Source organism: Haemorhous mexicanus, chromosome 23, assembly GCF_027477595.1.
Source record: "Haemorhous mexicanus isolate bHaeMex1 chromosome 23, bHaeMex1.pri, whole genome shotgun sequence".
NCBI lineage: Eukaryota > Metazoa > Chordata > Aves > Passeriformes > Fringillidae > Haemorhous > Haemorhous mexicanus.
Genome location: NC_082363.1, coordinates 8,254,300 through 8,265,780, shown reverse-complemented (window position 1 = coordinate 8,265,780; position 11,481 = coordinate 8,254,300). Strand labels below are relative to the sequence as shown.

Below are 11,481 nucleotides of genomic sequence, written 5' to 3'. Positions count from 1 at the left end.
TTTTAGATCTATGTCACTGCACAGTGCAAGGCTACAGTGGCTTAGAGGAGAGTGTCAGGTATCGATACGTTCTGAGCGGTGGCTCCTTTAGAACCTGCTTATCTGAAACAAACCGAGTGACTGCAAAAAGCTTTACAGAAGTTCATCGCAAAAGGGTAAAATTAATTAACTGCTATGAATTCTTTGCATTCAGGGCTGCAAAACAAAGACACATATTACTTAAATCAGTTTTATTTAAGAATTTCCTACAGTGACAAATCTTATAAAAAGCATCCAAACACGAAACTGCAGCAAATAGCATTCTTTTGGGTATCTTACAAACAGTGGAACTTCCACCCTGGAGAGGCACACTGAGCTCTAGTGATCTCTGCTAAAAGAGCTACTGCAAAGCACACCACAAGCTCAATGTTCTCATCACAAACCCCCATCATCTTCAGGTCACATTACCACACTTACAGATCATTAACAGAAAAAAAACACACACCATACAGCATTCACAGCAGTTGACATAAGGGAAAAGAAATACAAATATTCATTTCACATAACACATTCAACTAATTGATTAACTAGGTAGAGAACCCACTTAAAGTCTTCCACATGTGGATGTCCTTTGAATGCAATAAACACTCGTACGTTATCTGCTATCATTGCTCTCCGCACACTCTCTCACCAAAGCCACAGGATTGAGAGACATCTCGCCAAGTCAAATAAAATCCCATTAATGCACCACCAGGTCTCTGCATGCGCTCGCTCCTTCATCTCGCACATACCAGCCCTCTCATGCCTCGGCACCACCACCAATCCCACACATGGTTTCAAAAGTTCAAACAGCCTTCTGGTTCCATCTCACAGCCTTGCGTTCACAGCGTTGATACGACTCCATGAAATAAAGAGTAGCGGATAAAAATGGAACACCCACCGTCTAAGACGCAGCATGTGCAGTGTGATGAAGTATTCTTGGATGAGAAAGCATGTAGACAGAAGTATTCCTAAGGCATAATATTTACAGCACTGCTTTCAATGAAGTGCTTCCTCCATACACATTTGAAATGAGATGAACTGCGGAGATTAAATGAAGCCTTCATATCGTACTTTAGTATGGAGGGGAGACAGTGTTAAAAAAAACAAACGAACACAAACAAAAATGACACTGTGTTGTCCAACGGGGCACTTGGAGAGTCTTATGGTGGGATCAAATTAAAAACAAGAGGGAGAGAATGCTGTTTCTGACCAATGGTTCCATTTCGAACATGCAAAGAATTCAGGTAGCCAGGAAACAAGGGGTAAAGTATTACAGGATAAACCTTTCCTATTGACTGTAGTGTCAGTTCACCTATCGGGCAAACAGCAATCCACTTCCAAACATTCAAAATTCCAACTAGATATGTAACAAAACTTAGAAAATTCCTTTTACCTTTCTTTTTCTTTTTTTTCCCTTTTTTTTAAGAAAAGAAAATTGTCAAAAATACTGCTGAATATACTGCACACCGAACAAATTCATCTGGAAAACTTTAGCATATATGTAATTTACAGTATACTTACCATGAGTTAGAAAAATTTGATTTCCCACCATAGAGTCAGTATCAGAGCCCACTGCGTCTACATTCCCCAGCCTGACGACTTGGAATCCATGCTTGAACCAAAGCCTCCGTTAAACCCACTGCTGGAGCCTGCGTTCGACGCTGAGCCCCAGCCTATCGCTGCCCCCGAGTTGGACCCTCCGTATGAGTTGTTGCCTGAACTAAAACCCTGGTTCTGCTCCCGCTGCATGTTGCCCTGAGGCTGGTTGTTTCCCGAGGGCCCTGACTGGTTCTGCTGGCTGGCCAGCATGCCCATCATTCCCCAGCTGCTCTGCAGGGCAGCCTGCGCTGCTGCCATCATGGCAGGGTTGATGCTAAAAGCCCCGAAGTTCATACCCCCGCCCATGTTGCTGCCCTGGTTGTTGCCCAGTCCTCCCCCACCTCCTCTGCTGTTACCAAAGCCCCCCTGATTCCCAAAGCCTCCCGGGTTACCACCAAATCTTCCACCTCTCTCTAACTGTCTACTGCTATTGTGCTTAGGTTCAGCATTGGATATATGTACGCTGATTCCTTTAATGATCAAGTCCTCTCCACAAAGAGACTGGGCAACCTATAAGAAATAAGGGACTGATTAAATGTATGTTAGATGTCCTTTTTTTCAAAAATGTTAGCAGTACAAAACACAAAACATCCCCTACAATTCTGAGCAGATATTTATCCTGCAAAGAAAGCATATGCATGTACTTAATTCAATTTGAAGTGATTTAGCTTTGCATTCATCACTACACTAACTGTAGTACAAACTCCTGTCTGCACAGCTGCATCTAAAAGTGTACTCTCAGTCCATTCAATAAATCAGACAGTGGACAAGCAAGCATTTAATGTGTACGTCCAGAAATGATACTTTATCATGCTACTAAAATGTAGTCTATGAAGTTAAAATATTTTAAGACTTACCTGATCATCTGCAAATGTAACAAAAGCAAAAGCTCGGAAGGGTTTAGGAATGAAGACATCTACCACTTCCCCATACTGAGCAAAGAACTGTCGGAGTTCATCTGCCGTCATGTCCTCGGTGCAGCGTCCAACAAACACCTTCCTGCTGCGCAAAGGCTCATCGGGACTTTGCTGGAGAGAATTGAAGGAAAAAACTATCACACCTATAGTCCTTGAGAACTGAGTTACTGGATGGTAAATGACACACTTAATCTAGCCTGTTCTGAGGGCTGCTGATGGAAGAAAGTTTGAGACTGTAAATTTAAGACTTAAGATAAATAAACTTTAAAAATTCTATTCCGAGAACATGGCTGCATCTTGGTAAAGCTGGGGAGGAAGAACCACAAGAAAATGAGCATGGGAGCAACACACAGGGATGGTGACAAGGCCACTGCAGAAGAACACTTTTTTGTAATAACTGCACACAGAGACAAGAATAGAAGCTATAGGTTCAGTTTGGAACTCAAAGACTTGTTCTGCTCTTCCCCAAATTAGTGATTCCATCTGCTTTATTCTGCATTTATTCATGCAACAGGCAAGTTACGCAGGTATTGCTGGACATCAAACACAAATTTCTATTTGTACTTCTTTCCCTCACATAACGAGTGATTTTCCCAACATTTCAAATTACTTCCAGCTCACCCACCTGCTCCCTGTTTTCCTTCTTTGCTCTCACTTGCTCTGTTCATTCACAGTAAAGCCACATCCGAGAACGGATAGTTAATCTGTGCAGCTGCTCTCCCCTGACACAGCTGATGAAGAGGTGCACTTGGAGTGTTTGATACAAATAAAAGCAGTGGTAAATCCCAAAGTACCTTAGAGTTGGGAAGTTTACAGTCACACCATCTTCCATCAATCATGTGACGCTGAGACATTACTTTCACTTGCGTTTCGTAATCCGTGAACCGAACAAACCCAAAACCTTTCGAGTGGCCCGTTTTAATATCCTTCTTAACCTAGGTGGGAAAAAAAACAACAAAAACCAGAAGTAACCACTAGTACGAAGCATGTTGTTATTTAACGAATTTGGCAAAAATCTGTTTGAGAGTTCACCTGTCTTCCAACCATTCTTACCACAGCAACCTCTAATTCCTTAATATCTTCTCCCAAAATTAACAGGCTCATGGGGAAAAAAAAAGACATCCTTAGGAAGAGACATGGCTTCTCATCTTGTCCAAGTTTATAAAGCTCCTTTGTTTCTACTGCTTTCTCAGGAGCCTGATATCTACCCAATGTCCCTCCTTACTTGAGCTGCAATTGGATTTTACCTGCACCATCAGAACTTCTCCAAAGGTACTGAAATATTCCTTTAAGTCTTGTTCAGTGGTTTTCCAGGGAAGACCCAAGACTATTAAATCTGAAGTCTTCTGCACTGCTCTTTTCACTTTCACAGCTGATGATGCATCGGTTTCATCCATTTTTCTCTTATTATCTGAATATAAAAAAGTACATTAGACATCCTCAGCGCTGGAAATTGACCCACTGACTATGAACTGCATGGTGTTAAATTATAACCCATGATGAGGAAGAGTAAAGATTGCAAGAGACACACACCAGCTGTTGAGAGCTAAATGGAACACATATCTGACTGCCCTGAACCAAAGCCAGTCCACAATCGAGTCCGCCTCCAAAATGCAAACTGACCCAGTTAGTTCTGCATTAGTTTACTTAAGAATTATCCAGCAACATTCACAGTCCTATAAGGTGGGGAAAACATGAACTTATAACAAGACTACTTCACTAGCAATTTATTTCCTTCCACTCTTTTTTTGGGGGGTGGAGCACGGTGGTCAGGTTTCTCCTTTCCTGAGCACTTCTAAATGGTACCTCTGACCAAACCATGCCTTGAGGAAAAGTGGCTGTGAGTACAGAGATTACGGTACACTTCGAAGGGTACCCTTTGAAGGCCTATACAAGCCTAGCCTTCAAGGATAATGCAAGACTTTGTCTTTAGGTTGAGTGTTAAAAAAGTAAAAAACTCAATGGGGTCAAACCTACTCGGCAGAACAGACACCTGAATAAATCATTGATCTCTGTGAACTGGAGAGTTAAAGAGCAACATGTTGCCATGTTGCTTCAGCAATGACTGAGACCTTAAAGAAAGCAGCTCTGAACAGAGAGCCGAAGCCACGAGAACAAACCTTTGGGATAATTCACGACATAGACGAGGTTTCCCCAGCCGGCCTCGGGGGCGTGCAGGATGCCCTCGACCAGCCGGACTCCTCGCATGCACTGCGACACCGGGTTTCTGTAGCGCAGCCCGCACGCCCCGGGGAACTGCGCCGTCACCGTGGACAACAGCACCGTGCCGTCGTCCTCCGACGGGATTTCGATGGGCTCATCGTTCTCGTCCTCCGTCACCCGGATATACTCCGACATCTTCGCTGGAAGTTACTGAAGTACAAAAGGGAAAGAGCAGGCGTAAGCGATTATCCCCCCTGATATGGCTTTCATCTTCTTCGGCCTGAGACACGAATCTCTCTATTACACAACAAGGGGCACCGAAACGCGCTATTCATTAACACTAAAGCCTCCCGGCCTGCCGTAAACCTCGGCCCGTCCTGGAGCTATGGAGGTACCAACAGCGACTTAGTCCCCGAGCACGGCGGAAATTCCCAGAGGCGCCATGGGCTACCTCCGCGGAGCCGGGAGCACAGTCCCCGCCGGCCTCCCAGCTTGCCGGGCCCGCCCGAGCCCGCGACCTCCGGATGCGGCTCCACCCGCCTCAGTCCAGCGGGCGGCCGGGCCGGGCCCCACCCGGCCCCACTCACCGGCCAGGGAAGGGAGCGACGTCCCGAGAACCCCTCAGCAGCACCTCCGCCGCACTCTACCCGCCGCCGCACAAAATGGCGGCCGCGGCCTCTCAGAGGCCGGGCCGGGCCGCGGGCCGAACCATTCCAGGTGGCCGAGGGGGAAGCGAAATGTGGCGAGGCGCTCGGAGCGCGGGAGAGCGTGAAGCCTCGGCCGTGCCCCAGCGGGCGCCGCCCGCTCACAGCCGGAGATCGGCCGGCATTCTCGGAACCGGCGGCGGCGACGGGAGCTCTTAGAGCTGCGCTCCCCCCAAGCGCGGGACTGGTGGTGCGGCCCTGTCCGCGCCTGCGCGAGCGTGGGAGCTGCCGGGAGCCGGCGCCGTCCGGGACCTGTCTGTGAGGGCCGTAAGGGCTGAACTCCGGAACGGGCACTGGCTCCCGGGCCGGCTCCGAGTAGGTCGCCCGTAGCAGCCGCTAGCAAAGACATCCTTGCCAAAGCTCTGTGACGCCTCTCTCCTGTTTCCGCTACCAGAAAGAACGAGGCCACCTCGTTAAAAAAAACCAAAAACAACCAAACACCAAAATCCAAACTTGTTCACCTGGCGTGTTCAGCATAGAGAAGGATGAGGGGAAACCTCATCGCAGCCTACAGCTTCCTCGTGAGGGGCAGCGGAGGGGTAGCTCCGATCTCTGCTCTCGGCGACTAGTGACAGGACCCGAGGGAACGGCTGGAGGTGTGTTGGGGGAGGTTTAGGCAAATATATCAGAAAAAGATGCTTCCCCCAGAGGATGGTCGGGCACTAAACAAGCTCCCAAGGCAGTGGTCACGGTCCCAAGGCTGCCAGAGCTCAATGAGTGTTTAGACAAGGCTCTCAGGGACAGGGTGGGATTGCTAGGGTATGTTGCCGCAGGAGTTGGAGTGTTTGATACTATGGGTCCCTTCCTACTCAGGAGGTTATGTGATTTCTAGGAAAAAAACTACAAAAACCAACCAAATAAAGCAAGCAAAAAAAAAAAAAACCAAAAAAAAAAAAAAAAAAAACCAAAAAAAATACCAACCAATAAAACCTTTTAAGCAAACAGAAAACAGCCCAAAACCCCTCCAATAACTTAGGGGTGAAAACAAAGCAATCACATTTCCCACAGACTCTTCTAACAAGGCCTAAGTAGTGGAGCAGTGTTTCCAGGGAAGATGAGGGGTCTCCACCTGTGGGGAGAACTTTCCTGTGAATCTTCTGAAGTGTATCCAGGGCTCTTCCAGTTGCACAGGAGGAGACTCCACATGCACTTGAAGATCCCTTTTTCACAGAACTGGACAGAAGAGGATGGAAACATTAGAGATGCAATCATCTGTTATCAGCATCACCCTGGAAGTGCTGGCGTTGAATGTTATGTGTAAGTTGGAAAAGGACACAAAGCCTGTCACCAACAGAGGCATGTGAGCAATACTGGCTGAGTATTGCTCTTGAACAGCATCATTCTGCACTGGGTAGGAAGAATTGATCCAACATGCCTCTGCAGGTCTTATGCAGGTATTCCCTGAGGACCTTGGGAAGAACTAGATTAACCAGGCTGACTAATGCAGAGTTTCATCGTTGCTCATTTCTGTATCTCATACTTGTCTAGTCTGACACTGTCCCCAACAATTGATTCATTGCTCAGAATCAATGTCTTCATTATTCCTCAAGTTAAAAAAAAAGAAAGAAAAGAGAAGAGAAAAGAAAAGAACCAACCAGCCAAAAAAATAAACCCAGAAAAACTGCCCAAAGAATCCCATAAAAATACAGGGCTATTAGTAAGGACAGATGTCTCTACTGCTAGAAAAGGTTAATCCAGTACCTTTCATTAATGGCTTCTGCTGAGAGTATTTAAGACTCCCACTTTAGATTTCTTCAAGGGGAAAAATTGGCTCTCAGCACCACTGAAGCTCAGGTCATCCATGCCAGTGTGACTTGAGACTCAGTTTTACCATTTAATTACCATTTTTCAGCAGAGTTCTGAGAGGACCTGACTAGAGACAGGCTAACGAAGAAGAAGAAACGTATATTGTGGATCACTCGAAGAAATTTTCCAGTGATCCACAATATACATCCCAAAGCCAGGTCTGATGTTGCCAACTCAGCATGGAGACAGCCAGTGTTGTTTAAACATGCTGTGAGGACGGAATGGCAATTGTAGTATGTCAGCATTGTGTGCTGCACCATTTCCACTCAGAGTTTAGCAGTAGCACTGTTGAATAGGTTGATGTGATGCTGAAGCAGAGCAGCCTCCATCTCACACAACATCTGGTAGTAATTTCACTAATGAGCAGAGTAAGCACCAGCCTTGGACTAGATTTTGTGCAGGTAGAAGCTTGATGAGAACGGGCAGCTCTGTGCTGACTGTGAAACAGGGAGGGAAAGAAGCACAATTAGCCATCAGAGACTTCTGCCCCAAAAACGTCCTCAGTTTTGGCAAGCTTAGAATTAAGCAAATGTCACTGTTCCTTTTCTGTGTGAATCAGGATCCTTGCAGCACTTCCGTTCTGTTATTTTGCATTATGATTAGGTTTAAATTAAGCAATTAACAGTAGCATTGCTCTTGAAGTAAGTACACCAGCATACCACTAGTTAATTCACCGGTTCCCTCACGCTGGCAATTCCAAGGGCCCATGGGTGCATACAAATACAGTATGTGGTACTAGCCATCATGTATATTGACTTAAGTGTGCCCAGAGGCACAAAACAAAATGCAATACAATAATTTTTTGCTGCTCTAGGTTAAGTGTGCTCATGGGTACAAGCAAACTCAGTATAATGATCAACTGTTCGCCCTCCCAAAAGCACTTGGGATGAAAAACAGCATCAACAGGCACCTAAATATAAGCTCCTGATACAAAAACACCATGCAACTGCGGGTAGGGAAAAACACAAAGTGCCTGGGCCTATTCCTAATTACAGAGCAGTAAAAGACAGGAGAATTTAATGAATAATGGTGTATTGGTCTAGTCAGATTGATATGGAGGACGAACAGTTTCTCCATAAATATCTACCATAATTAGAGCTTTCCATTCACAAGCAAGTTATCAACATAAAAAGTTTACTCATGCCCAGCAGTCTAAAACTACTAAAGAAAAGTTTCCCTGAAACAAAATAAGTAACTTTCACCCACATAAAGTCCCTGGAAAGATCGCTTAGTCCACGGTACTCACACTCCTCCTAATTCCCTCAGCTAAAACCCCACTTAAGACTTCATTATAGTGCCTGAAATATTTAAGGCAATTTTACCATGATCCTATGAAATGATGATTCCAGTTATCTCATTTCTAATCCACCTGAGATAGTTTAGTCCTGTTTCACAAAGAGGAAGAGTTTCTGCATTCCTTTTGGTTCATACCCTTATTTACTTAACTCTTCCAGACTGAGTAGAACAGGTGATGTGTTTTTTAATCTCTCAGCAAACACATTGAAAATCAGATTTTTTTTAAATAGGTTTGGCTGTTTTAAAGTTCCAGAAGGGCTCAGTGGCTCAGTCTGGGTCCTTTCAGCCGTAGTAGCTATTGGGTGAGGCTTGTTGGAGTCCATGTCACTGGAACTCCAGGGCTCACCAGCCAGGTGTGGTGATGTCCTGGCTGCTACTCAGCAAGCTCAGCCCCAGCAAACAGAAGGACTGGCCTGGCTGAGAGCTCTGGTAGGAGCTAAGAATCTTCTGTAGTTACTGGAAACTCAAATGGTGACAAAGAGGCCCCTCTGAGCTCCAAAGCCACTGCTGGCATTGGCCTGCTGGCTCCTACCTTTGTGAGCTGCAAAGAGTTTAGAACAGTGGGGATTATCTGCCATCTCCACCCTCTTGTTTGAGTGGTACCTGTGGGAACTGTCAAACATTTGCATCTTGCACAGGGAATGCAAAAATCACCTTGCTCTGTTTTCTTTGGCAGAGTTAGATCAAACCATCTTCAAGTCATCTCCCTTGCCTTTCTAGAGCATCCAATAGCAGAGCCTGGGAAGAATTTCTCCCTGTGATTCACAGAGGTATCTAGTCAGTTCCCGGAGCTCAGTTCCCGATGCTGAAATGCCAAGCATCTTCCAAAGGAATTTGATTCCTTGTACAGTGTAGTGGAACTGGGATTCGGAGAATGGGATTCATAGTCTCTTTTTGGCTAGATTCTATAGAAACTCCTAGCATGGAAGAGCATGAACTTCCATCAGCATAAGTTGGCATAAACTAAAGGATAAAGCCCACAGACTGGGAACTGATCCATAAAATTGCATGCTTTGGTGTGTGACAGGTTCTAAATACCGAATACAACCATTGGAATTTACAGAGGGGGTTGGAAATAGACTCCTTCAAAAGTCACAAGCGGCTTGGGTAAGGTCAAGTACTCTGAGAAAGTACTCTGTTGTAACACCTGGAATAGTGTGAAGGACAGCTTTGGCAGGATCTGTTCACAAGCTGTTTTGTCTAGTTTTCCTTCTATGCTTTTTATCTTTTTCTGCTTTTCTCTCAAGGACAGGGCAGACAGTCTGGGTAGTTTTTTGCTGGTTTTGAATGATGCACATTGAAGCGAGAGCTGAAGGATAAGACAAAGGCTGTTTTTAAAATAGTTAGGCTTTACTGCCTGGTGATATTTTCTTGAAATACATTTACTGAAGATTTATGTAGAATCTATTTTTTTGTCTGCTTAAAATATCTGAAATGGATGTACAGGTCAAAATTTAATGCATATGGGTTTTCATTATCTTAAATCATTTGCAATATAAATGATTTATGATGACATCAGACCTTTGTTCTTTGGCTGTCCACCATAAATTGAGGCCCACCCAGATTTCCAGCCTTAGCTGTATTTCTGCATTCCCTGCCCCAGTATCTATAATCTCAGCTCTGTGATTCTTCATGTAAATGACTTTGAACAAGGAAAGGAAGGGAACACATAATTTGCCTTAATACAGGTAATTTTGAAAGAGGAGCAAGACCTTTACATGAGAAATAGTTGACATCCACAGAAAGGGGAGAACTAATGCTTGTGGAAGTGAAAGTCATCCTTGATGAGGGTGGCGAGAGCTACCGATCAACCAAACGTGACCAAATGGACTTTTTGTGTAGTTCAAACTGCCAGAGGGGATTGACTTCTATCTTTCTCTTTCTGAATTTTTTCATGTCTTCTTTTTGCCCTTAAATTTATCATGCAATAAATTAATCTAGTTCTTGCCAGTAATGTTGTAGGTAACTGCTTGGAAAACTGAAGGTATTGGGATAAGACAGGCTCCCCATGGTTATTCTGTAAGCCCACAGTGAAAAACCTTAGAGACACCTGACACCCAGAATTGTACTGTCATGACAAACTTGCTCCTAACAACTATAAAAATTTTGAAACGCTCGACTTTTTGAAAGACCTTGTGAAAACGGCATTCATTGTCCTATGACAGTTAATGTATACAGACTTTTGGATCCATCAAAGCCAGTATTTGAAGCCTTCCCAGCTCAATAGTTATTGAAAATTGCTGCCACCAAACAGTTCTTCTGTGGCTACAACTAAAGAATTAAACCCTGAATTCTACCCAGTTTCTCATCCGTGGATGTCATCTCCAAACCTATGACATCAAGACTGCCAAGCCTCCAATTTCTGCTCCTGAAACTGAAAGACGCTTAAATCTGAAAGAAACATTGTATTTTTGCAAACTTCCCACACCACTTAGCCTTGCCACAGCCCCCTTCCTGCTCTGTCAAAGGACAGATTTCACAATTTCATGCATGTAGTTTTAAGTATTCCTCCAAAATTTGACCTGAAGAATTGTAGCAATTCTGAGCCATATCGTAAATTGGCAACATCCTAAGGGGAATCCTACTGCTGACATCCAAGCTGTGGAGTCCTCTAGGTATAGGAGTGTCTGACAAGGCCCATTTATCTCTTTTGCTGTCTTTCATGCAGTGTTCGTCCTTAAGTAAAATCAGCACTGCCAGCAATCTTAAGCCTGAAGTCAGACCGGGGTCACATGTTATGGTGGGCCTGCATATGCTTTCCTGCACTCGAGTTTCCAGAGGCATTACCACGATGAGATCCAGTGAGAAAATCTCAGTGTAGTCCTGATTTATGTGCAAGAATGCAGAGGACAGCAAAAGCTTTTAGTATCTTGGGAAGTAGTTAGGGATTAAGGCCAGGGAAAGGACAGTCATGTCAATTACATCCTAAAAAAAGAAAATTCAAGTGAAAGTCCTGACTCCTGGACTTTTTCTGG

At 44.7% G+C, this 11,481-nt stretch overlaps 1 protein-coding gene across 1 annotated transcript; it reads right to left on the bottom strand.

Moving 5' to 3' along the window:
- Positions 1-215: 215 nt before the first annotated feature.
- On the bottom strand, positions 216-5,428 carry TARDBP (TAR DNA binding protein). The gene is made up of 6 exons (XM_059866477.1): positions 5,288-5,428; positions 4,658-4,910; positions 3,785-3,948; positions 3,332-3,472; positions 2,478-2,648; positions 216-2,130 (listed from the first exon to the last, which is right to left on the bottom strand). The coding sequence occupies exons 2-6, from the start codon at positions 4,893-4,895 to the stop codon at positions 1,600-1,602; spliced, it is 1,245 nt and encodes a 414-aa protein (XP_059722460.1). The 5' UTR covers positions 4,896-4,910; positions 5,288-5,428; the 3' UTR covers positions 216-1,599.
- Positions 5,429-11,481: the final 6,053 nt, after the last annotated feature.